The sequence below is a fragment of the Trematomus bernacchii genome, unplaced genomic scaffold, assembly GCF_902827165.1.
Source record: "Trematomus bernacchii unplaced genomic scaffold, fTreBer1.1, whole genome shotgun sequence".
In the NCBI taxonomy this organism is placed as follows: domain Eukaryota; kingdom Metazoa; phylum Chordata; class Actinopteri; order Perciformes; family Nototheniidae; genus Trematomus; species Trematomus bernacchii.
Genome location: NW_022987973.1, coordinates 10,577,776 through 10,604,093, shown reverse-complemented (window position 1 = coordinate 10,604,093; position 26,318 = coordinate 10,577,776). Strand labels below are relative to the sequence as shown.

The 26,318-nt window shown below is 40.1% G+C and overlaps 1 protein-coding gene across 1 annotated transcript; it reads right to left on the bottom strand.

Annotated features, from left to right (window-relative positions):
* Positions 1 to 3,466: 3,466 nt before the first annotated feature.
* On the bottom strand, positions 3,467 to 17,664 carry gas2b (growth arrest-specific 2b). Its single transcript, XM_034116835.1, has 8 exons — positions 17,578 to 17,664; positions 13,488 to 13,726; positions 11,811 to 11,920; positions 11,544 to 11,685; positions 9,996 to 10,059; positions 8,867 to 9,413; positions 8,670 to 8,777; positions 3,467 to 4,355 (listed from the first exon to the last, which is right to left on the bottom strand). Exons 2-8 carry the CDS (start codon positions 13,699 to 13,701, stop codon positions 4,152 to 4,154), a joined length of 1,389 nt encoding a protein of 462 aa, XP_033972726.1. The 5' UTR covers positions 13,702 to 13,726; positions 17,578 to 17,664; the 3' UTR covers positions 3,467 to 4,151.
* Positions 17,665 to 26,318: the final 8,654 nt, after the last annotated feature.

Sequence of the window (26,318 nt, the reverse complement as noted above, 5' to 3'; positions counted from 1 at the left end):
TCCTCCATATGGAAAAAAAGAAACACACATCAGGCCTGAGCGTCTTGTCAGAATTCCTCTTTCAGTCGAGTGATGTGTGCTGTGTTATTGTTCGTAATGAAAAAAAAATCGGCCGTTGACTGCCCATTGCTTATCTTTGGTGTAGCACACTAACTGATATCAAACATGAGCCCCGGAGTTGACGTCTGCAGCCTCTGCAGAGCACAGAATGGATCTAACAGCGTGTCAGTTACATAAAATACACTAAAGTAAATCTTCATTGAAAAGAAAATAATTTGATGCTTCTTTAAAGAGTCTATATGTACAAAGGCATCTCTATGTAGATCCAGATCATTGTTTGTGTAGATTTTGAATAAGAAAGGTTGTTTTCTGTTTGTTTCGAGGTGATGGCATACAGTGAGGAGAGGATAAAGAGTCACAGGCCGGTGGTTTGAGGATTAATCCATTATTGGATTCAGTAGTATTTTGTGGTACCAAACTGACAGACGCAACCCATTTGTTTGCTGATGGAGCAAAGCAAGAAACCAAACTGTAAAGGAAGTATTTCATTGCTCCATTATTTGCTTTCAATTTTGGTCAGCCTTTAAAGGGTAATACAAGCAAGTTAAGCCATTTTAGAGGGAAAAATGCAACTTCATCGATGTCGCTAAAAACAGAAGCACAATCTGTGTTGCAAATCCTCCTCTGCACTCGTAGTAACATCACACATTGGTAGAGGGCCAAAGTGTCCTCATATATTGGCCACAATTTGGGTCACTACTCGCTACAAAATTGAACAAGCTGAATATATTGACCTTACTGCAATGAGCGCTAGAAATGGAGGAGCTTTATACGAAAAAGTACATGGGCATAATGAAACATGAAATGTTTGATTTTGAGCTTAAGATTGACCAGGCAATCTAAATTCCCAATTTGATTGATGTGTGGAACACATCTTGTATCGTTTCTTCAGCATTAAGTATTGAATGTGTACTCACTTACTAAATTGTGAAGTGTATATTATGTACTATGCATACTACTTGTGATTCAAAGGTTGGATAAAAAATACTTCCCAAATTAATGTCGAAAAAGCACAAATAGTCATTTAGAGAGGACTGAAGTTATGTAACTGAAAAGCTGTATTCCAAATACTTAATTGGGGTGCGCTGTCACAGGGAAAACAAGAAAATGAAGTGTTTATAATGATATGACTCGATTTCAAGTGTTGTGTTAATGTACAACATTTAGAAAACAACAAACTAACAAGTGGAAAGTGCCATTTTCATTAACAGGGCTGAGGTGTGGCGAACAAATTGTGTGTGATGAGTACAAATCAGTAAAACACACCTATTATTGTATACTAACTTACAAAAGTGTGCACTTCATAGTATGGGGTATGGATGAGGCCACAGAGTAAAGCATGTAAACTGTGTTAAATGGAAAGGTAACAATTCTCTCGGTGACACTTGTGGATGATGATAACTCACAGCAGCCAGTTTTCTGTTAGGCAAATATTATTTCCCCCCCCCAGTCATTAGAAGTCATTTATTTTTCAGTTTTCAAACTCACTACAAGTTAACAAGAATATTACAGCCATGTGTGATGATGTTTTTATAAACTGCTGAAGACGAGTCATGAGATATTCTATCAGCTATTAACTTTCTTAGAAAAAAAGGTGTTCAAATGTGTGTTAATAACACTGTGTGTGATGTTCAGTCCTTTCACCATCACCATTAACCTCCTCACGAGGCTACCACTCTTCAGAAGTCGAGGAAATTACCTGAGGCATGATTGAAAAATGTATCTACAGTGTCTTGTTGAATCTTTGCACTTTGCTGGGTCTCATAAAAGCCTGTACACCTAAAGTCTGAGCAGGTTGAGTTATACATTATATGTTTGCTAGGTCACAAACAGGAGCTAAAGATGATCAGAGCATGTAATAAGCACCCTGTTGTGTCTTTTACAAAGAGTTTGGGTTCATACAATGTTGTGTGTTTAGGGTCAGTTGGTCTAGGCTCTTATTGTGAAAATATGTATGCCAGAAACAAGGACATACCATAAATATAATAATATTTATATTTGTGGACATTACACTAACAACTGAGTCAGTGTACTTTCTGGCATCCTGCGACTCACAGAATGCAATGCTATTTGGTGTTTTGGTTTTATAAAGTTGTAAGTTCACACCCAAACTGATGCGCAGTAATCTAAGTATTACTGTAAGCAGTAACATGTAATGTATAAGTACATGGTGCAAGTATAATGTGTTTAGGACTAAAGCACAATTGCACACAACTCTTACTCTAACTTTTTGTGTATTATAGTTGGAAATCTGACATTTCCAGTACAGTGCCACCACTGCACATGTGCAGGAAGAATATTACGAGAAAAAAAATTAAAGCATATGTTTACGCCCCCCCCATATCTAAAATGGTACAATTCAAGTAAACCAACATCATTTAAATGTCTGTATTTCAAGAAAAAAAATTGCAATTGATTTGAGTTACATTACAGAATAACAGAAGCACACAGTAGCAAGATTGACATAACATTACAAAATGATGCTTTAAAGAACAAATGAGGTAAGCACAGTGTAACAATGTATTTCAAATTGTTGTAAAATCCCTTTCAAGTGGCAATTTCCGTCTGTTCTGTTTTACATGAGGAACATAGAAATGTACTCTGTGCGATGAGCGATGCCCTGTGAAAACGCCTCCGTTCAGAGTGGCACTTGTTTCAGTAGCACAGCTATTATTTTCTACAAGTCATTTATACTGGTTCAATCCACAGATGTTATGTGGGAACTAAAAAGACATTACAGTCTTGCATGATCTCATTACAGTTAGTTTCTTTCAATATATTAAAACTTGTGTCCATTTTTGATTAATTTATTTTACTGAAATAAAACATGTAATTACTAAAGTGTGGTTTTCTGCAGTTTCAGCTCTCCAAAGTTGTACACTTGCTTGTGAATCTTCCCCACTAACTGTCCTTTAATCTTGAAACATTGAATATGTGACTCTCCAAATCGTGCTGATGAGACATCGATTTGTTTAGTGCTGTACTATCTGTGGGCATGAGGTAGTTTATGGGACTGAAAACCGATTTCCAGTCTACATAAGAGATTAATGTCCCAGGGATGACAGCGCCCTCCTCCAGATGAACATGGAGGCGAGGCTTGGCCTTTTGTCACTTAGGACATGGTGCCATCTAGAGGGAGGACTTGATGTTTGTGTCTTTACCTCTTAAAGCCTGAGGAAAGGAAATGTATGCTACACGCTCATAATGTAAAAGTGACAAGAAATACACAATAACGTTTTGTATCCATTAAATGTTGGAGAATATTAAATTCATGACATAGCATGATGAATTCAAAAATAAATGTTATGAGCTGTAATTTAAGACAAACAAGAATTAGTATCTTCCAAACACCAAAGATCCATGTTTTTAAAGTTTATTTGTAACACAGGTTTTATCCAGTAAAATACACAAACATACCTCCACATAGAATACAAAAAAATCACTACTCAACGACTACTACTCAAACTGCTGCGAGAACAAAATACAAAAGCTCAGAAATAAAAAATATATACTACAGTACCATAAACACATATTTTATAAACTGAACGACAAATGTCTTATTTAACTCATATTGACATTATTGTAAACGTCCTGTATAGTTCAGCAGCGGAAAATTAGTTTCATGATTGATAAATATTTCATAATATTCTCAATTTCATATTAGTCTTATAAATGTCAGAAAATAGTGAAGAATTGTCTCAGCCCTGAGTCATCTATTTAGATTGCTTTTATTCAACAATACTTCCCACCCAACGATATAGTGTTTATTATCATATAAGTCTCAACAAAGGGGAAGCACTCACTCTTTTTCTTGACTTAGACGATTAAAAGAGAATTCAAATAGATACCAATTAATTTACTTTAACGACTCATAATGCAATAATGCAGCTTCACTGCCAAGTTGTTACAGTAGGTTGGGTAACTCATACAGATCAAATGAGATAAGGACATCATATCTCGCATATTCAATAGAAAAAGTTGGATTTTCTTTTAAACTTGAATTAAAAAACGATCATTGACCATGTACAGTTTGGTTTGACTACAGTAAGTGAAATGTTCGCGGCTACTAAAGTGAGAGTGAGTTTGAGAGTCTACTTCTTGTTACGGCAGTGGACCCCCACCACCATGTAGCTGTCAGGTGAGATGTTCAGATTGGGGGGCTTGGCTTTGACCCTGCAGACCCTGACCTCAGGTCTGCCCACCGGTCCTCTGCAGGGGTCATGTTTCTGCAGGTAACTTATGAAGGTCTCCCAGCCCCCGCCTACACGTACCATCACATGGCGCTCATTCAGCATCTGCCAAGGTGACACAAGACAGCACAGTCAAGAAGGGAACGCTGGAGACATTTGTGTTTGCATATATTTACTTCCAGGATGTGTTTATGAATAGAATTCTCAATTAAATGAAAAGCAGATCCCCCCTCTCCACACGCACACACTCCAATCTAATATTTACAAGCCTCTGTAGCTCTGGTTATGAAAGGCAAATTATGTCTCGGATAGCTTTGTCAAAATCTCATTAAAGCAAATGAAACAACACCTCATGGCACCAGCTGAGCACACACGCAGGACAAATCCACATACGAACATACGCACACATGCAGTGACGCACAAAGGCACACCCACACAGATCTGCAACACAAACCACCTGATAAACAGTATTTTGAATTTAAAAAATGACGACTGTAAAGTATATATTTTAGCAGTCAGCAGAAAGGTCAGCTGCATCTGATTCAACACATCCTTCAAAGACAGCCGCCCTTACAGCTGAAAACCAACCGCTGCTATGGCAACTACAGCCACAATATAAAGCCTGGAGAAAAAAAAAATGAAAGGAGAAATTGAGATGAGTTCAGCACAGACCCTCAACTCCCAGTAGGCATTAACATTCCCAGGAGGCCTTGCAAAGCCATCCGTTGTCCTGTCAGCAACGGCTCACCCCCTCCTGCCTTATCGCCAATAAACCCTTCATTATGGAGCCATTAAGAATGTGATAATACAAGCAGATCTACTCTGCTTGTGGGGAGGTGTGTGTCACGTGTGGGATGAAAAAGCCATGGTACAAGCATTGACACACACACGACACATGCAGCTACAGAGGAAACCCAGACGCGCTCCGTCTCAGCTGTCATCCTGCAGATTAAAATGTTGAGGTTGCACGAGGTCAAGTCTGACATCTATAATAAAACACTTTCCTGTCAGACGTGCAGGCAATGTAATCCTGACTTCATCCTCAAAAATGCACTCTCCAGGCAAAGCTGCCTTTTAAGAAATAAAATATGAATGAACACAGCTTTCTACAACAGTGTCAGTTAAATGTAAATATTTTCTTTGCACAAACTCACCTTTTTTTTTTTTACCCACCTCCTTTTAAAAAATAGAGTTATGCCTTTATAGTTAAATAAGGTTGCTTGATTATTTGAAATTGAATATTTTAATAATGTGTGCTTTTCTGACTGTTTCTGGTTCTCAGGTCTCGTAACTGATTAAATAAAGCTACAATATTAAATGTTTTTTGATGATTTGAATGTTTCTATAGCTATATTTAACTGTATTATGTACATCACAACTAGTGCCTAAACCTCTTTCTGCACTGTAATATTCAACACAAGCCCTCTTTGTCAGGCAGACTCCTTTATTTCTGTCTCTACAACTCCCCCCTCCCCCGTCGGGTTTCCGTACAGAGTGTGCTACGTCTGCAGCCCATAAACTACCGTCTGGATTCCCCTGTGTCCTCCCTGGCAGCTCCATTGATTCCATCTCTGCTTTTCTGCTGAAAGATGCATGAGCATAGAGGAATAGTCATTCAAACACCGGCCAGTAGGAGGCAGGCTTTAGCCACATGCACTGCTCTAGTTGGTTCTTTTTAAAATGTTGTAAGGAGACAGAACATGCATCATTTCACTTTATGAGCATCTTATTTATTATCTAAGATTCTATTCCTGCTGCAGTATGCGAAACAAAAAGTATATTTTGAATACTGCATACTGTATGTGGGCTACTGTGTGTTAAAAGGACATTAGTCTGTAGACAAACCATTGCTATATCTGAAAGTAAAAGTGATTCATTATTGACGTTTTTTTACTTGTTCTTTCCTGTTAGAGAGTGTTAAGGGTTGTGAGCGGTGTGAGGCAAGTTGTTTTTTACAGAAAAGTTACAGATTGGTGTTTTTGGGTGAAATGTCGTAAAATATTATGTATAATATAACAGACATTCATGTTACCCTCAGGATGAATTGAAATAACTGAAGTGAATTATTTATATAATGACAAAATACCTGCCAAATGACTTTCTATAAGCATAAGCTGTCTTTAGTGAGTTCTAGTTAGCATAATTTAGCATGATACACCAAACAAATATTGAGAAGATGGCAAATGTTATACCTGCTCATCATTATGAGAGCATTACCACTATTATGCATTTAGTTTAAAGGACCAATATGCCTAATTGCAGTCTCACTCTATTGTAAGGTCAAAAGCCAAGGTGCCTAACGAAGACACTGGGTCTTCTGTGGAGTAAATGTCTGACTTAAGAATGCCTAATGAAGGAAGATGATAAAGGACCAAAATGCAAACGATTTCCTCATTTTGGTCCAGATTTTGCCTCCAGTCTTCACAACATGATGGTTTTCAGTTCATCTATCGCATGATAAACAAAGAATGTATGCAGCATGATATTGTGAGGTGTTCTAATGTCTTTTTCTTCCATTCACACAATCAGACAGGCTCGCTGCTACAAAGCCGAAGGAGAGCCTAATTGGGCGCGCAGAAGAAAGAAAAGCCTTCCTCTTTTTTAGCACCAAAGAATGGTGGAGCACTCCAGGGCCAGCGGGATTGAATAGACTCCAGAGGGAATAGAGGGATGGGGGGGGGGGTTACACGTGATGAGGGGCGGTCATGCTCTGCCGCACATTAACAAGCTTACTGATTAAACCCCTCACTAATGACTTTGTCTCGGTAATCAATAGTATCTGCTCTTTAAAAAGGTCTGTACACATTGAATGGCACGCTCTCCTAGGAGCTGCCGGAGGTTATCGTGCTATATGGTAATTGAGGTTTATGCCGTGTTTCCCTGCACACGTAGGCAGCTCAAGGTATATGGATGGAGTCAGGGTCGATGGGCTGCAGCGCTCCATTCACAGCTGAGGTGTGTCCGAGAAAAGGGAAGAGAGCAGTGCAAGTAGTCTCTACAAACTAGTAATTATGCCGTAAAACTGACAGATGGACACAGAGTTATGGGGAAACCTTTTACCTGCATAGAGAAGGTGAGCACAAAAGGTCGATATTTGAGACAGGGTGGGAAAACAAATAGCTGAGATATTGAAATGTGAAAAAAAGACGATTAGATTTTTCTTGCATTCTGCTGGACCTGACCCTCATATATTCCTACAGTATTATCACGCTTTAGTTGTCACTTATTTGAGCCTTTCTTTGATCTGGTCTTCAAACATATGCTTTCATGGTTGACAGGTCTGCTTTGGAAAACAGGTGTTGTGTGACCTAAAGACGGCATTATTTCCTGAATAGGATGTAAATACATGTTGTCTGTCAGCCAGTCAGAAATGTAGCTGTCACTCTGTTGTTAGCAAACAGATGCTGACAGCATTGATTACCAGTTTAGAAAGTGTTGGGTCAATACAGTTAACAAACCATTACATGGGTTTCAACTCCTGACCAATTAGCCACCAAGGCTGTGATACACCTCTGTGTGACTTGTGTAATCTAGATGTATACATTGTGACATTGTGTGCTATATCAAAACAAAATAAAAATGTTTTGTTTTACAGCATGTACTTTTTTAATGGATTTATGTATAATGCCTGAACTTATAGGTTACAAATACTAAATACTCTTTAAGGCTGTAATACTGTCCTTGTATAGATGGATGGGTGGAGAGTGAACCTAAACCTTCCTCTTGTTTTAAAAACCCTCCACACATGAGTGGGCTGCCATTAAATCTGCACACCACGGTCATATTTTTGCATCCTGAAAGAGACGTGTGTTTTCTTCAGGTTTGAACTCTTTGCTGAAGGTCTACGTACTGAATAAAATCCTGTCAGCCCTGTATTATCCTGACCATTGGTTGCCAAGCAACCCTGCCTCCCCGAAGGCCATTCCTCGAGCCTTTGTACAGACGCACAAGGGTGGTGCACGACTCAGGGAGGCTGAAAGCCTCTGACGTCTCCATCCCAAAGATTGCTAATCAGTGGCTCTGACACTGCACTTGTCGCTGACTCAGCTGTTGATTAATAACCTGGGGGACTCAGCACCCACATCTCATTTTGTGTTGTAGCCTCTGACGCATCTTCACTTGGTGAGCCATCAGAGTTTACATTTCTGCTGGTATCAAAGTATCATGTTATAATTCCAAACATTAGATTAACCAGACCAATGTGTCTAATCTCCCATAGCCTATGTTTTAAAGTAATTTACAGCTAAATATACCTTGTGTATCAATGTATCACCAATAATTGGCTCTGAACAAACCTTGAAAAGATGTTCATACACAAAACTCACTATTTCAAATAAAATATTATCACGGCAGCATACTGTTTCTCTTAAAATTATAAACACAATTTTTAAGGGAACGGTTAAGCATTACAATACTCACCCTTATATAGAGAACTTTATCTCCAACACGGTAGCAGCCTTTAGGTTGCTTCTCAACGAGGAACCTGGTTAGACAGCTGCAGGGGGGATTCTCGATAATGTTTTTCACCTGAGGTTAGACAGAGAGAGGAAAAATGATACACCTTTAACATCTGGTAGCTCAAATAAGGTTACTTTCACTGGAAACAAAATACGTACAATATCATCCAAAATGTCGTTGGTGCCTGTGCTCCTCCTGCTCTTCGTTCTGCTAGAGGAGGAACGAGGAGGTGGGGAGTTGATGGGGGGTGTAGCTTTGGGAGTGTGGTTGTTCACTGTGGTGAAGAAGACTTTGGGAGTGGAAAGCAGGCTTTGTCCCGGCGAAGGAGCTAACAATGGAGCTGAAGCAGATGTTTGAGTGGTGCAGGATGAAGAGAACAAAGGCGTTTGTGTTGAGGCTGTGGTTGTACAAGGGTCAGAGGCTGAGAGGGAGGACTGACATGTAGCTGCTGGGTTTGTTGTGGCTGATGGAAGATCACAGGCGAGGGGTTCACACACACAGGTTGTGCTGGGAGTGAGGGGCGCAGGTGCAGGAGGAGAAGGTGGAGGAGAGGGAGCAGGGGGTGGGGACGATTGTGATGGTGAATAGAAAGATGCAGGAGGAAAAAAAGACAGGGGCAGAGGGGATGATGGAGATAAGCACCCCGCCTCCTCCCGCTCTATCTCTCGCTCTATCTTCACCAGCCCGGGAGGCTCCACTTCGTACCTAAGAGAGAGATTCAACAAATATATCAGCAATCGTAAGGACAAATCAGCACCAAACCACACCAAACAGGGATGTTTCTACTTGATACTCCTGCAAGCAACATGCATCACAAGAAAAGACTAATGAGCTTAAGTATTTAACATCGTGATATGGGATGTATCGGCTATCGGCTTGCTACTCCGTCACTGGTGGGAACAAGGTACCGCTAAAAAAAACACCTGTTTGCTATGCTGGCATATCTACCACCACAAACTGAAAACACATCTATTTCGACTGTACCAATTAAGTGATTGCTGAAAAAACGTATACAAAATTGTAGGCCTTGTAACTGATTCACCAGCACTTACTATGGTACGATCTAGCTTGAAGTGAATTCATCTGCACTTCCCTTGTTGTTCAGAGTTAGATTATTTATGGTTTTGCACTTATTAGGTCACGTTGGATGAAAGCCTCAGCGAAATGATATGTAATATGTAATGTCATGGATATTGTGATTGTTTGTGCTGGGAAAGTTTCCTGCTCAGTGTGATTGAATTTTCAATGTTTTTTTATCAGGATCTGAACCACGGGTAGGGCAGTTACCTGGCTGCAATCCGGCCCAGCTCCATCAGGCACAGGCACACCTCTCGAGGCTGCTTGTGGAGGACTTCAAATAGCACAGGCAGGAAAAACAAACAGAGAGGGTGGAGGGGTAGAAGTAAAAAAAAAAAGGTCACTCATCTGAAAGGAAAGATGTTTTCAGAGATAGACTTTTGTCTGTGTCAAAGGAAAGTAGAAGCCGCAGTCTGAACAGAGAGGGCAGGAGCTGTTCCGTCTCTATTGTGCATCACTGTCTTTGAAGCTGAGCAGGAATTCCTGTGGAGGTGCAGCTGAGGGCATGAGGGCACGAGAGCTTCATAAACAAGTCAACCTTTCCTGCCTCCTGCTCTCTACTGTCTACTGTCTGTATATTGAAAAGGGGGCTCTACGTCCTAGTTAGGTGATTTGTTTAAGGTTAAGCATGCATAAAATGAGGTACAGTTTAACATATCAACAACACACAAAACAACAGAAAACAAAACATCTAAAAAAATATATGAGCTGAGACTGTCACTACCACTATAATTATATGTTATATTCATTCACCTGTATTTGACATCCACCATTACCCTCATCATCATGGCTGCAGCAAGAAAAAGAGATAAGAGGAGAGAAAAAAATAATAATCATCCCTGCCTTCATATCATTGAGGCAGAAAACTGAAGCCTGTCAGAGTCCTGTAAGTGTATTCTAGCCGTCACTCAATTAGTCACGTACAGAAGGTGAGTCTGTCTGCAGGGGGAGGGGGGGGGGGGGTTAACCTGTATATTATCATTCTCACGCATTGGCCGCCCTGCGTAGACATGCCCAATAAGAAGTGCATATAGAGGGGTCTTACAGAACGACGTTAGCATTTTGAAGGGTTTTATGTTCTCTGGCACATGAAGCATCATATACACAAAGGTGTAAGAAAGAAAAGGCAGGGAGTCTGAAAGCATAGAAATGTTCAATCATCACTTTTAAAATGTCACAGCCCATATCATAGGTGGATCAAATGTCCCTGTATTGAGTTATTTGAGTTTTAGAAGTAAAACCTTTGTAATTGACCAATAACACCAATTAATCAGAAAATTAAAAAATGCTCACAAATGATTTGATTTAAAACTAATTGCTGGTCCAAGCAAATTTAAATGAATGCATTTATGTATTTTATCAGTAAGGAACGATCCGCAATATAATATATTTTGACATATAAGATAAGTTATGCTAAGTGTATTACATTTATTCTGACAGAGGGTCGGAGGTGAAAAAGAGAGAAGACAGTTACAGGATTTGTCCCTTAAAATATAAGCACTATACTTAAGGAAGGACTTGAAAGATTGAAGAAGACACATAAAGAACAGGAAGTTCTCACACAATAATAAGGCTACAGTAGACACAAACACTGAGATGCCTAGAAACAGCCCTTTCTACTTCTTTTATCATTTATACCTCTGTGAGATTAAACTAAAAGTCTAAGGGTTTCAGTTTAATTAAGTATTGCATGACATGATGCACTTTAGAGCACAATTAAATCCCTAATGTTTGGCCTAATCTCCAGTCTTAACTCACCCAAATCCTCTGACTCAAAAAGGTAAGCCTCATCCATGCCAATCTTTCGACACCAGTAGAGGAAATTGGCAGTGTTGTCTCGGGCGAAGAATGATCCAGAAGTTGCATCTGCTCGCCAGTGGATCACTCTTCTAATTAAAGGCTGTAATTGTTTTCAACAACATTTGATTTAAAATGTTTTTGCACGTCATATCAGGAACATGATCTTTCAAAGACCTATTGTACGTATCCAGTGAGTGTGTGCGTGCGTTTGTGTTGTTGCAGCACCTTGCCATTGTTGGTGTGCATCATCTTGTCCTGGACCAGCTGTGCCAGCTGACAGAGAACAACGCCGTTATCTAACCTCTCCATCAGACTGTCTGCTATGAGGTCTTCACCTGAGGATACACACACACACACACACACACACACACACACACACACACACACACACACACACACACACACACACACACACACACACACACACACACACACACACACACACACACACACACACACACATACACACACACACACACACACACACACACACACACACACACGCATTATGTACAGTGATTCATACAGTAACTCAAGACAAATTTTACTTCCAAATATCTAAATCTTTCAAAGGAGTTTTTTAAATAATATTTAACCCACACTTCATAATACATGCATGACATTAAAGGTCCCATGTCATGCTTTTCCGGTTATTACCCGTCCCCTTGTGTGTTATGTAGCTTTTTATGCATGTAAACCAGGGGTGCCCACACTTTTTCAGCTTGGGAGCTACTTTTAAAATGACCAAGCCCAAATGATCTACCTACAGGGCCGCCCCTGCCCAATCTGTGTCGCAAGCGCGCGGGGGTGCTAGTGGACTAAACGGCGGACAATAATTGCGCCGCATAAGCGCATCATAGTGCGGCGCACTTCTTTTTTTTTTTAAATGCCATGCGACCGGTCGATCGTAAAACTCTAACACAGAAAAGACCTGTCTATGCTGCCCCAGAACACCTCGTTGGAGATTTTTCTTTTTCCATTTTTTTCTTCCTGAGTAAAGTGACGTAAACGGGCATAGTGACGTAACGGCTCCTCACACACACACACTCACGCAGACCCCACGCAGCAACCAGGAAACGACCCCAGTAATCCAGCTCACACTGTCCGCTCCTCGCAGCATCGAATCCCCGCAACGTCCCGCCAACATGGCACCCAGACCCCACGCAGCATTCTCATCTGTTTGTCATTACTGGTGTCATGTCCTGGTTGCTAACAAACGCTATTGTAACACATAATCACTGATGTTCCGCTGTAACGGTGGTGGACTCATCAGAACAGAGTGGGCGAGCTGACCAATCAGAGCACAGTGGGCTCATAGGGAGGGGGGGGGGGGGGGGGCAGGAGCCGTACTACAAACAAACACATTTAAACAAAGTAAACAGGGTCTTCTTGATATCAAGAGGAAGACAACATTGTTACTATTTAAATGTATTTTTAATTAATGGATTTACAAAATATCAAGTTACCAAAAGCACTTTTCTGAAAATGAATCTGTATATCTTTTTGGCCCACAAGCTTTTTTTGTTGTAGTATCAGTCATAAACTCATCCTGACAGGGGCTTTTCACTTTACAGACACTTTCCAACAGGTTGTGGCATGTGCTACCTTTATGTTTTCTCTCACAATGCAGTAAAGTGGAGGATACATCCCTTACCCTGGAGTCACACCCCCATGGAGAGGTATTTCAAGGATTTGGGTTAATAAGTAGGTTAATTTGCCTCTGTGTTTAATGTTTTTTAACCTGTTCTTTAAAATAAAAGCCCATACTCATACTATCAAGAGGTATTCATCAGTAGAGCAGGGAGGAATACAATTATTGAACAGGAATCTTTCCACTATGTATCCATTCTGGGTGGTTATCATGAGTTTTGCATGAGGATCAATGAAGGAAATCTATCTCACCGGTGATAGTGTTGAGCCAGAGGGCCAGGTCCTCTTTCATGGGCATCAGGCTGGCGTCGTGGCGGTAAGGTAGCCACTGGTTGTACTCCTGAGGACTGGTGAGGCCCGGCCCAGAGTGACGGTACTTTTGACCAAGAAGACAGGTCATCCCCAGCCCAGTCAGGTGCATCGGGCTGTCAAGGCTGCTGTTCCCTGTTTCCACTTCACTGTCCATGACGTCTGTCGGTCTTTGAGGGACCCTAGACCAAATTAAAGATCACAATTTGGAGAGTTTAAGATTTGGCTAGCAATCAAGAATTTAAATCAACTGAGCTGAAATCTGCATTGCATGTCTGAGTTTCTTAATTCTGCGCGAGTCCTATGGTGAACAGTCAATGGTGAATCTAGTCAATGGTGAACTTAGTCCAACCTGGTTTGTCTTTTAAGAGACCTTGGTACCACATTAAGAAACAGACCATTACAAATCACAAGTGAGACAACATGTAAGGATCTAACACATGGGAGGCTTTCAATTAATAGAAAGTGATAAAAAAAAGTGAAGGAGAAATTGTACCACAAATACAATTAAAATAAAACACAAGTTCATCATGTAAATCTTAATGCTTTGCTTGATGCTTCTTATGACATTTTGTAAACATTTAATGCACTAGTGAGCTGCCTCAACTTAAAGGATACGTGCACATTTTTATAATTTTCTATCTGAAGACATTATACTGACATGCCCATATCCCCAAAAAAAGGTTAGTTGTTGTTATGATTATACTTTTCATACTGTCTGTAAATGGATTTATGGACACAATACAAATGCATCAGTGCAAAAAAGGTGGATATTTTCTAAAGTCATTTAGGGCAAAAGTCCCTCTTTTCTGTTTCAGACATGTTCAGCTGTTAACAACCAAAAGGGAAAATTGACTTGTAAAGATGTGCTTCTATCCTTTAAGATAACAATAAATAATCAAGGCATAATGGTTTTTGAGAGTAAGAATGATGGATTATTTTAAGTTAAATATACAGAGCTGTCATGCACTAAAGCAAGAATACAAGCCAAATGCATACCCTGGGTTCCATGCACATACACTACACTCACAACAACACACAGTCATTAATCAAATGGATTAAACTGACTGACTGCAGGTTTAATAATATGTTCAACTACAGCCCTGAGCCAGTCTCCCGGTGCCGCTATATGGCTCATTTGTCCTGTTCCCAGAGCAGCCTCCATCATAAAGCTCAGCCCCATGCAGAGACATGCTCCGACTGCCAGTAATACTCGCTGTTAATCAGCTGGAATTAAGAAAACAACACATGCAGCAGGACACTGGATCTGCTGAGTAATATATACAGTGGAGACAGAGGCTTGGTTTGTGCCAGATAATTGACTTTAAAGTTAGAGTAACAAGACTGAGCGGGAATTGAGACCGAAAACAATGCAATGGGCTGCAATTTTGGTTTCAAAGAAAGTGCCAGTAGGGTTCTCTGATGCCAACAAGAAAGAGGAACTTCAAGAAAGTTGTTACGGCAGCAACTATTTTACCTTTCATTGTGTTGTAAGGTACAGCTTGGCTTTGAGGAAAATGCTAACATGAGTAACAATTATGTTGTTTTCCATCCAAATACTATGTAGTTTAGCTATAACCCAAATGTACAAACATGTTCATTCACTGATGAGGGAAAATGTATAACAATTCCTCATGAAGGGAACAGGGTATTGTCTGTCTGTGTTAAATGTTGATGGCAAAGCATCCAGTGAACAGGCCCACTGAGGTACAACGCCACATTGCCATCAATTGAGCTGCTAGCATTTATAATGGAAGTCTTATCTCTAACAAAGACTTTATTTTTGTAGAACAGTCAAGTAAAATAACATCTGGAGGGCAGATGTTTGGGACCTAGACAGGTAGCATCACAGCTGGCTTTCGGAGCTCATTTAGTTGTATACCACCTGTGTTTTTGCAGCAAAGTACCTGTAGCTCAATGTTGTAGAATGTCATTACAAGTTCAAATATAGTTTGTTGTATTGTTGCCTTATAACAGCGCAGAGCAGGTGACAAATCCCTTGCACAAGATAACAGAGGAAATACGTCAGTGAATTATGTCCTTAGGTTGTGTTGGGATGTTGTAGACACACAGTTCTGACTGGACATAGTGAAAAGGCTCCTTTGTAAACAAAACATGTAGACGTTGGACAGAGTATATTGTAGAGGGGGCTGCCTGCCAAGTTTGAGGCTGGTTTACAGGTTGACCAGCAGGGCATGAGAGCTCCTGTCTCTAACAAAACATCCAGGTGCAATAATCACACCTCTGCTACAGGACGGCTCTGCAGGGAAGGGGAAGGCAAAGGTCAGCATCAGGGCCTAGCTGTCAGACACTAGAAGCCTTTATACTCCTGATATACTGAGGGTAAGTCTGTAAACACCAGGACCCACACACACACACACACACACACACACACACACACACACACACACACACACACACACACACACACTCACACACACACACACACACACACACACACACACACACACACACTCACACACACACACACACACACACACACACACACAGGCCCATGCATGTATAAATGTTTCTATTTCACTGCGATTACTTTGCACAGCCTTTAAATTAGATTTGCATCAGTGGTATTTTTTACAGCCTCTAATTGTGTTTTTTAAAAGCAAACATCTTCACTGTAAAAACAGTTGTTGGGGGGGAAAACCGTTTCAATTACAAACCAGTGTGCAAAAATATGTGCAAAATGACAGATCTGAGCTGAGGCATTGGCTTAAATACCTGAACACGCACTGTAAAATGACACAGTGATTTATGATTTGGTTTCATGTGGCCTTCAGCATAACTCAGAAGAATGAAATCAGAGCTCATGTCTGGTAAACAACTAACTTCACAACTAGTTAACAACATTCAGTTTTTCTTACATGATTGGCAGGGCCTTAATGTTTACTTAGGAAATAAAGAAGCAAATCTGTCCCTGAAAGAATAATCTCTTCAGTCTGGAACATGTCTTGCTGTTTCTACAAACATATTTCAGTCAAAGCAATGTTAATGTATTGCCTTGCAGGCTAGTGCATTATGCTTTTGTCTTCAAAGCCTCAGTATCTCTCTGATAGTATTTCTCACTCTGTTGAAAAAACTATTCATAAAATATCATTAATAACTTCCAGTCGATGTCCAACAGCACTGCTGGCAGCTGTAGCTTTTCCATCAGCTGTCTCAGGTGTCACTTTGTAGTACAGCTTAAAGAGGTAATGTAAAACTAGTGAATGAATAAAGAGTATTGAATGAGTAGAATAGGTTTCAGCTATAGCTCTGTTCTCACCATCTCACCCTGTGCTTTCCTTCAGCTGCTGCTAGACTAAATAAACTTCATATCAACACAGGATGGAAAGGTCGACCACCCGCTGCTCCCTGAACACTGGAGCCTTACTGTGCTCCAGGTCCAGTAAAACACAATAAAATACCATTTTGGCACAAGATTTAAAAAAGTAAAAGCCTTTTTGATTGATTGTTTCAGTGTGAGGTTGATGAAATAAACAATGATCACCTCTGAACAGTCTGCTCATTGAGAGAGCTCTGACTCAGTGACGCTGACTACATTTTCTTTCGTTTTTTTGCTACTGAGGCCAGACCTCATGCACATGTTGGAGGATTCATTTCTGTGTTTATATACTGTGCGCTAAAGTGATGATAACTCACATTCAAACACACTTTTATGACTGAATGTTGTTTTTTTTAAACTACTTATTTTAGAAAATATTAACTGTAAGAAAAAGGGAAAAATAAAACATTAACAGTGCTTTAGATCCTGTAAATGTAAAGCTAAACAGTTCTGTGAGGAACTTTTCAATAATGTTAGACCAATTATGTTGAATCTGACATTTATGTTATTCCTGTTATACACAATAATACATTTTAAACTATCATTTACATTTAGAAAAAGTTGGTAGAAACTGTGAGAAAATCTGTATAGATATTTGATTGACATTACTATGTGTTTTTTTTTTTATAACATCATAATTGCCAACAGGTGCAACAATCATAACTTCATAACAAAAAGCGTAAATGTACTTACTGGATGATAAAAGTAACAGCCGGTTTCTTCAAAAGATTTGCTTTTCATGAAAATGTCCCCGCAGTATGTTCTCCACCACAGTTTTCCTCTCACACACATACACACATCACTCTCTGCCAGATGTGCATCGCCCCCAGGTCCTCCACATGTAAGTACAGACAACACTGTAACAAGGTGCAAGCTGCCGTCACTTTTAACACACACTCTGTACACGCCTGCTGCAAGACTGTGGTGTCAGCTTACAAGGTAGACTGCTGGAGACACGTTAGAATAGGTGGAACAAAATCAACACAAACAACCGGTTTGGTGGGTTTTCTTTGTAACGTTTTGAGCAAAAAGGTTTAAATAGAAAAAGTTGTCGGAGGTGTTGTATACTGTACTATGAAGAACTATGACAGTTGGCTCAAGTTGAACTTTATTGGTGTGGTAAAGTAAACTTGGTTTCCGTAGCAACACAGCTGAAATCCAACTTTCCATAGTAGGAACATGAAAAGATTTACAAGCAGGTCAAACACTGTTCATACTCCACACTGAATCTGCGTGGTCTCCTTAATTCAATAGTTTATTTTAGTACTCTTTTAATTAAAATATATGATGTCCGTCTGGAGACTTCACAATGTTGGTTTTTTGAAAAGTGTTTTATCGAGAAGAAAAAAAGAGCATTAGGCCCTATATGTCTTTCAATTTTTGTGAAACATCGTAGATTGCGGACCCAAAAGCAGTATAAATAAGAAGGCAGGTAAGGGGATGTAAATTAAAGCAAGCTTTTAATAAAATTAAAAGCTGTTACAATACAAAAAAACAACAGGAGGTCAGGCAAGGGGGAACAAAAGAGAAAGTAACAAACAATCTTCTAGAGATAAAGCTCTCATTAGCTGTAATTACAAGTATATGTATTGTAATACTTCTTGCTCATTAATATTTTGATTACTGCTGCCAGGATCGTGTGGGTTTAATTACATTGCCTCCAGTTCATTTTTAGTAGCAGAAGCAGCATCATTCTTACCTCCACGTACGTGTGTACGTGTGTGTGTGTGTGTGTGTGTGTGTGTGTGTGTGTGTGTGTGTGTGTGTGTGTGTGTGTGTGTGTGTGTGTGTGTGTGTTGGGGGGGGGGGTCCCAGGTGTGGCTGCTGGTTCATTTGCCGCCCTCTCCCAGGAGACGGGTCCCTCATGTCACCACATCTCTCAGACACTCCCCTCTCCCTCCATCAGTACACTCCGCTGCCTCCCCCCTGCTCATTTGCACTGGTTAACATTCATTCTGACCTATGCTTTTGTGAATATGAATGACTGTGTGTATTCATTCTTTAGTCTTGCTTCATGCTACATGCATTTAAGATTAGATATTATCAAAAAATGTTATACTTGTTGAACTACACCCCCTGAAATAGAAAACACAGTCACGCCATTCGAGTGAATTGTTGTTGGCGAGAAGCTTCTGAAACTGTTAGTGCTAAACTGGATGTGAATCACATCCTGCCTCTCTTAAAGAAGCAATGTGCCTTTGAGCAGGTATTGTATAGCGGATATACTGATGATGTTTTAAAGACCTGTTAAACCGATTTAATAATGACTCAGAAGCACCCACAGAGTTAATACATAGTCCCTCAGCATCTGGAACGCAGCCTAGATTTTAAAAGAAGGCCAACAAATCTCAACCATTATCTAATCAGCTGCTGGCTATAGTCGTTTACTGAACGTACAGAGATGATCATATTAACCATTTTTAACTCTTAGCAAGAGAGTAAAGAAGTGTTTTTCCCTTAATGTCAAATCTTTGTTTTAAAGAATCTACAGTCGCTCAGTTTTGTGTTTTAAAGCCCTTTATGTTATAAAACACAACAGTTTTAACTCCATCTAATAACTCAACCCTGCTTGGTAAATACATGCTGACAGGAGGTTCTGTTTGAGAAGGCCTGCCTGGCAGTGAGAAAATGATTTAATTAAAAACAATGTCTCAGCTACACGATGTGCATCAGCACACACATGACAGATGGCATCTCAGGTTGCCAAGACAACTGAACCCTAATCCGCCTTCCTCTTATCCCCACTGCTATGGTGGCGGAGGTGGGGGGGGTCGATAATACAGCACAGGGCACCATGTGCTGTGTACCACTCAAATTGGTCCCCTGGGTCATGAGGACCCGAGGCCCATCAGATGGGGACACACTTATCAGAGACACACAAGTGTTTTATCATTCTGTCAGATTAAGGCAGATCTTATTTTGAGGTGAAATGAGCTGCGTTCAGGTAATTGATTATGTTTCTTGTGTGTGCTGCTGTGAGCCAGATGTATGCATTCATTTATTTTCTGTTGAGGTTTCAAATATTTTGTTGTTGCTTTTTAGAAAATGTCCCCTGTGGAAAATGTGAAGTCAAAGCACATGCTGATGTTCTCACATTACCAGTTCAAAAAAATATATATATTTTTACTTTTTAACCTGACATTTGATATTCGACAATGCATATTTTATAGTCAATACACAATAGATATTTTATATTCATATTAACATTTGTCCCTTTTTGGTCCTACTAGGACAATGCGATTCTGAAATGTAAACAATAGCCATTTAGAAATAAGCCCAATGACCAGACTCAATTGCAATTTTGTTACACTTTATCTACTTTATTTATTTAGAAATCACCAAAAAGCTGAATAAATCAGAGGTGTGAATTGCCATGTATTCAATCCTCTTGGTCTTACATAAAATGCGTTTTAACATGAATTTTTTTTTAATATAGTGTGTTAAATATATTCATAATGGTAAAGGGCTTTCTCTTTGTGTCTTATAAAATGTGCCCCATCATGATGTTTTGAGGAATAATACTTAATTCTGCCTTATTTCACCTCAGAGGTATGCAATCCAGATGTGATGATGTATATCATGTCATAGCTTTGTCATAATTACCACTGATTATCCCTACAAAACACTAAAAACCTGTCTCACTGTCACAGCAGTTGGCTGTGAGGCGTTCATATAAATGACTAATAAATAATATGTCAGCCACTCGTGCACATGACAAATGAATACTGGTTACCTCGGCTGAGTCTGGCAGGCCAGGCGGTCAGTAGCTGCAGGGCAGACCTTTTCTTTAATTAAACTACCTGTCACAGAGTGGAGCTGGTCTGGAATCAGGGAATGACTGTTCTTTACTTGTAAGTCTACACCAGCAATGTAGGGATAAGGAAGCCTAAAACAGATTTACCTATGCTTATTTTTTGCTTTTATTTGTACATGTTCTATGTTCTCTACACTAGAAAATACAAACAAACAGCAATATCCCTATACAGCAAAACGGTGAAAAAGGGTATTGAGAAAGGGCCACCAGAGGGCAGCATAGCAACTTAATGAAAAGCCCTTGACGCTACATTAAAAGGAAAAAGGGGAGCCATCTTTACTTTTAATGGAGCTGGCCCTGTCATTGTGTAGTGTTTTCATGTATCTGCTTTTAAGTTTTAAAAAAATTGAAAATGTGCAGGTCCTTCACTTCTTTCTAAAACTGCAAATCGCAGTAAATGGACATGTCTTTGATAGGAACCAGAAAGGGAATACCTGCATCTAAACGTGCATTTCAGGACCTGTATGCCTATGCAGCTCCATGGTTACATGACAAAAGCTTAATGCACTTCAAAACATTCAGCCAGGCGCAGAGAGCCTGGGCTCCACGGGCGGCTGCCTCGCTGTCATTCGTCTCTCTGTCACTGCGATTCCAATCACTGAGATTTTAACAAGATTACCGGGAGCGAGTGGAAGCAATGGAGTACCAGTGTAATGTAATTATCAAGTGATGGAGTGCCTGAAACAGCTGTATTATCACTGGCCAGTCGCTTAACCCCTGTCAACACATAAAGGATCACACCATCATTCTCTGTGTGATGGTAAACAAAGGTATACCAGCATTTATGAGCATAATTATGGGTTATTTATTTTTTATTTTACAAACACAAACAACAGATGGGTGACTGTCTTTGTGAATACATCCCTGTGGGTTTGTGTGACATATAGACTTAAAAGAGAAGAAATAGTGATGGCAGGCTTCCTCACTGTGAAGAAAAACCTGAACATTAAGACCACAGACACACATGTAGGCCTACACATACATATGCATTATGTACTCAAACTCAGGCTTTTTCGGAAAGTAAGAGTGTCACCACACCTGTAACACCCGTGCATTACCACGTGGTCTCCTGACAGCCACATTTCTCTCTCTTGCCACTTCCTTCTCACACAAGTATCTCAGTCCCCATAGCAACTCATTTCATTTCTAGAAACATGGACAAAAGACAGAGGGAGAAAAATAAAAATTGGCAAGGACATACACAAATAATAGATGTTGACGTACATTAATCAATAGAACATGCACACAACTGCACACACAAAGAGGTGCACTGATAACCTCCACACCTACACCTTTCATCATTGAAAAAAGGTTAGAGAAATAACGCTCTGAATTCGAACAATGTTTCATATTATATTGTCATTTAATTCCTATATTGTCCTTGAACCAGAGGGATCTCATCAACGTCGACATGTGGTACATAAATATAAACTGCATGTAAATGCTCAATAGGTGGACTTAGGGTATAGAGTTACCCATAAGCAATAGAATAACAGTTTAACATTTATTTTCCATTCAAACCAGAACAGCAGGTAGATCAGAGCATCAGCCATTGTTAAGCGTACCGTTTCCATTGCAAATCAATTAGGTTTTGTTAGCTTACTTGCCGCAAATCACAGACTTACTGGGGCGAGGTTTGCAGTAGTACGATGTTGGTCAGATTTCAGATGACTTTTGACCATTGGCTCAGGGAACACACCAGGACACACAGATTTAGATAATTATGAATGTGATAACAGGTTTCGGAGAACATCAACAAGAGACCGACTAAAGGAAAATGTCGGCTTAGTCTGGACGGAAGGCCAAACTATTGAGTGTGACACATTTGATGTTGTTATTGACAGCTGCTTCCACCATAACCCTTAACAAAAATCACCATTTTATTGAGATATAATCATGACAATGGCAACCAGTTCAATGTGTGTTCTATCTTTATTCTATTTTCTACGGTGGTGCACTTTGATGATGTATAGTTGATTGAAAGGTAGAATGATTTACCTGCTTTATAAACTGTCATGCAGTTAAGGTAACAAGTATGTTAGAGAAAGTACCTGAAAATCAAACAGTGCTCAAGTCTATGTACCTGGTCACTTTCCACCACTTATTGGAGAGAGTTGTTGAGCTTGACTGAATGGTTAAAGCCCCTGAAACAAAGACTATGCATGTTTTTATATGGTGTGTTTGTTGGTGCAGAGAGTAGGGTGTGTGAGTGGTTGAAAACTCTCCCTTTGAGCAGAAGGGAGACATACTGACAGATGGACAGAGAGAGAGCGAGGGAATGAAGAAAAACCTTGCCCCTCCGTGGAACAGCTGATTGACAGATTTACTGTGTGTGTACAGGTTTGTTGTGTAGCAGCGGTCTGGGCGTTTCGAAGGGAACACCATTAAAATCAGCTTGTTTGTTTAGTCAGGAGGGAAAGTGCAGAGGAGAGTTTGAAAAAAAGTGTTTGATACGTCCATCATGGCAGCTCACTGTCTCTGCTTCTGCTGGAGTTAGAGTGGATAGAAGAATGCAGAGTCTTTCAGAGGTTTTATCCTGCCAATGTGTGTTTGTGCAGCGTTTGAGAACTTGTAGGTGTAAAGAAAAACTTTTCAGAGATGGACAGAGTCCGATGGTGTGTGACTCATCCCATATACCATTCAAATGTAGCATCTCTGCAGTGTCTGAGTCACCATGCAGCAGTGACAGGGAGGAAGAGGGAGGGAGAGAGAGCAAAGGGAGAAGAGCAGATAACAAAGGAGGCTGATATGATGAAAGAAAGATCGTAGCATTATCTTATTCTTTTCATCTGACTCCTTTCTGCAGCCTTCACTTAGCTTACTTGAGTCTGTCAGATGTTATCTAATCGTACAAGTGTTATTGTGTCAATCTAAAGCTCACATGAGGAACATTTTGTGGGTGCCTATATAAAAATACTATATTTTCAACATCTGGCTCAAATAAAACTGCACATTTCCCCTATGGTCAATGATATATGACATTTAAAGATGGATCATATGGCATTTATTTGGCAGCTTAACAGAGGTAAGAATATTACATTTCCACAAGAAGTGTAATGCCAATGATGCACAGAAAACAATGTAATGTATGGACCTAGTTGATCATTTTATAGTATTCTACAACTTTGTGTAAGTCACATTTAATCATTAATCATCTTGACATTTATATTTAATAACTGTAAAAAGAAAGAAAAGAAAAACAATACAAAACAACATTAAAATTGTACAAGTGTAATTGTACAAGTTATGATATAAATCTAATGGAATTTGTAGCTTTAGCTCTCTGTTTTCATGTCCACTATAAAGCTGCACATTTTCCATCATCTTTCCAAAGCAAATGTCAGAGGCAGAGTCTCCTGTGTGTTTTATCCTATTTGTTTATTGTCTGTCCCTTTCTCCCACGCACACTCGTCCCAAGGTGTCGCCTCTCGCAGGCTCAGCTCTTAAAGGCACCGTGCATCAATATTTCATCACTCAGTGACACAAAACTAAATCCATAAGCAATTTAATGTGTTTGTTAAAAATGGCTACAGAAAGTCACCACAAAACATTTGAATCAGCAATACCAAGCTGATTTGTCCTTCAAATTGAGAAGCTTAAGTGTGTTGTAGAAAATGTGAATGGGGAGTAATTGCCTGCAATTGCAAAGCAATTTCTTCCTCTAATGGGTAAATTGCAGGGTGTAAAAGTGGCTTGTTGTGGACCCATTCATACTGCAATTACAGCAAATGGTTTAACATGAGATAATAAAAGGCCTGTTTTTAAGATAAGATTGTTTAACACATGTTTTTGTCAGGGTTGTCTTTATCTAACACAAGTGAAAATTGGTATGAAATTGATTCATCATGGTCACCTCGGCAGTGAGGAGTGTGTGCTGATCTCTCTCTCTCTAAACGCGGAACAAAAGACCAGACGGTGATAATGTTGTCGCTCCGCTTTGAGACCTCTCTATCAGATGTGTCTCATCACTGTAACTAATGAAATCGGATTAACAACTATAGTCCACGAAAATCAATAAAGCTTCAAAGGAAATGTGTGGCTGTGAGTGTGCAAGCTTTACATGTGTTGTATGGAGTCTGTGTATGTTTGTATAATATATAAACAAGATATAAATGATGTATGAATATCAAAAAAGGAACAAGATGACAAAAGGGGAATGTAGTATTTGAGATACTCATATAACACATTCAAATTGGGCTTGTTGCTATTATATATTTCATCCAGTCCCATTAGACATGAAAGCCCTCCCCCATCTTTCACTTTTAATGAGATTTGGAGAGTGTGTCACCCCACTGTGAAGCCATCGGTGACAGGCAAGAGGACAAAGGAGGCCTGATGCTGGGTTTTGGGAAATACCCCCCCTACTAACCAGACACACACATGCAAACACACACACACACATACACACACACACACACACACACACACACAGCTAGCTCCCATCTGGCGATAGGGCATTAAGAGGCGAGCCAGAATAAGAAACTATTGGCACACATGCATGCATGTCCATGCACACACACACACACACACACACACACACACACACACACACACACACACACACACACACACACACACACACACACACACACACACACACACACACTCACACACACACACACTCACACACACACACACACACACACACACACACACACACACACACACACACACACACACACACACACACACACACACTTCAATCCAGGTGCTTTATCTACATCAGTTGAGAGGAAAAGCCCCCCCCCTTCTCCTCCCAATGTTCCTAATGTTTTTTCCTCTATTCAGCATCAACCTGCTGCATACTGTGCTCTTATGTTTCTGCCTCCATCAGACTATGCAACTATCAAAGCACTACAGCGAGAATGTTAGGCTGCAGGAGATATTAAAGAGCAACAAGTCATTTTTGTTTATGTACAAACCAAAACAAAACCTAAAATAAGTGAAATGTTACCAAATAAAATTGTCTAACTTCTATTAAATGTATTTTATATAAAATACATGTCCTGTTGGTGTAATTCATCCTCATGAAGGAAAACCTTCTTTGATTCTTTTTCTGTCTATTTCCTCTTGGAATTGCTTCATTTTGAAACTGGTCCAGCATTGAACGAAGTCGAAAAGGTGAGTAAGACTATCATTATTTCTGCAGACCTCTAAGCTCCAAGCTCATAATCTCACATCACACCGATGCCAGTGTCTTTCTCTGCATGTGTGTCGGAGGCATGTGTGAGATCTTGAAGAAGGCCTGAGGAAGGAGAGTGTCTGACTTTGTAATATAAGAGTGCCTCGCCCCAGAGACTCCCCCTTGACAAGCTTATGACGCACTTCCTGTCAAGGTGGTAGGAGGCTGCGTATGAGGATAAGAGGAGGAGGTGGGGGGGGGGGGGGGGGGCGGTGTTGGTGAGGACCAGCTAAATATATACCGGCTGTGATGATAGTGCTAAAGGCTGGCATGTGCAACCAATCATGCTTCCTGACTCGTGAAGGAGGAGGGGCCTGCTGCTGTTTCTCAAGCCAACCACCGCTGATACAGAGCCTCTTGTGGGGGGGCTGTTACCCAGCATTCTTGTAGAAGTGTGATGTATAGAACAGGATCATTTAAGGTCTTGGATACCATGAT

Excerpts from the sequence above, each read along its gene's own strand:
- gas2b (XM_034116835.1), bottom strand. The coding sequence starts at position 13,701 with ATGGACAGTGAAGTGGAAACAGGGAACAGCAGCCTTGACAGCCCGATG. Across the intron at positions 9,414-9,995 it reads CTGGGCCGGATTGCAGCCAG|GTACGAAGTGGAGCCTCCCG; the intron begins GTAACTGCCCTA and ends TCTCTCTCTTAG. Across the intron at positions 4,356-8,669 it reads ATAAAGTTCTCTATATAAGG|ATGCTGAATGAGCGCCATGT; the intron begins GTGAGTATTGTA and ends TCACCTTGGCAG.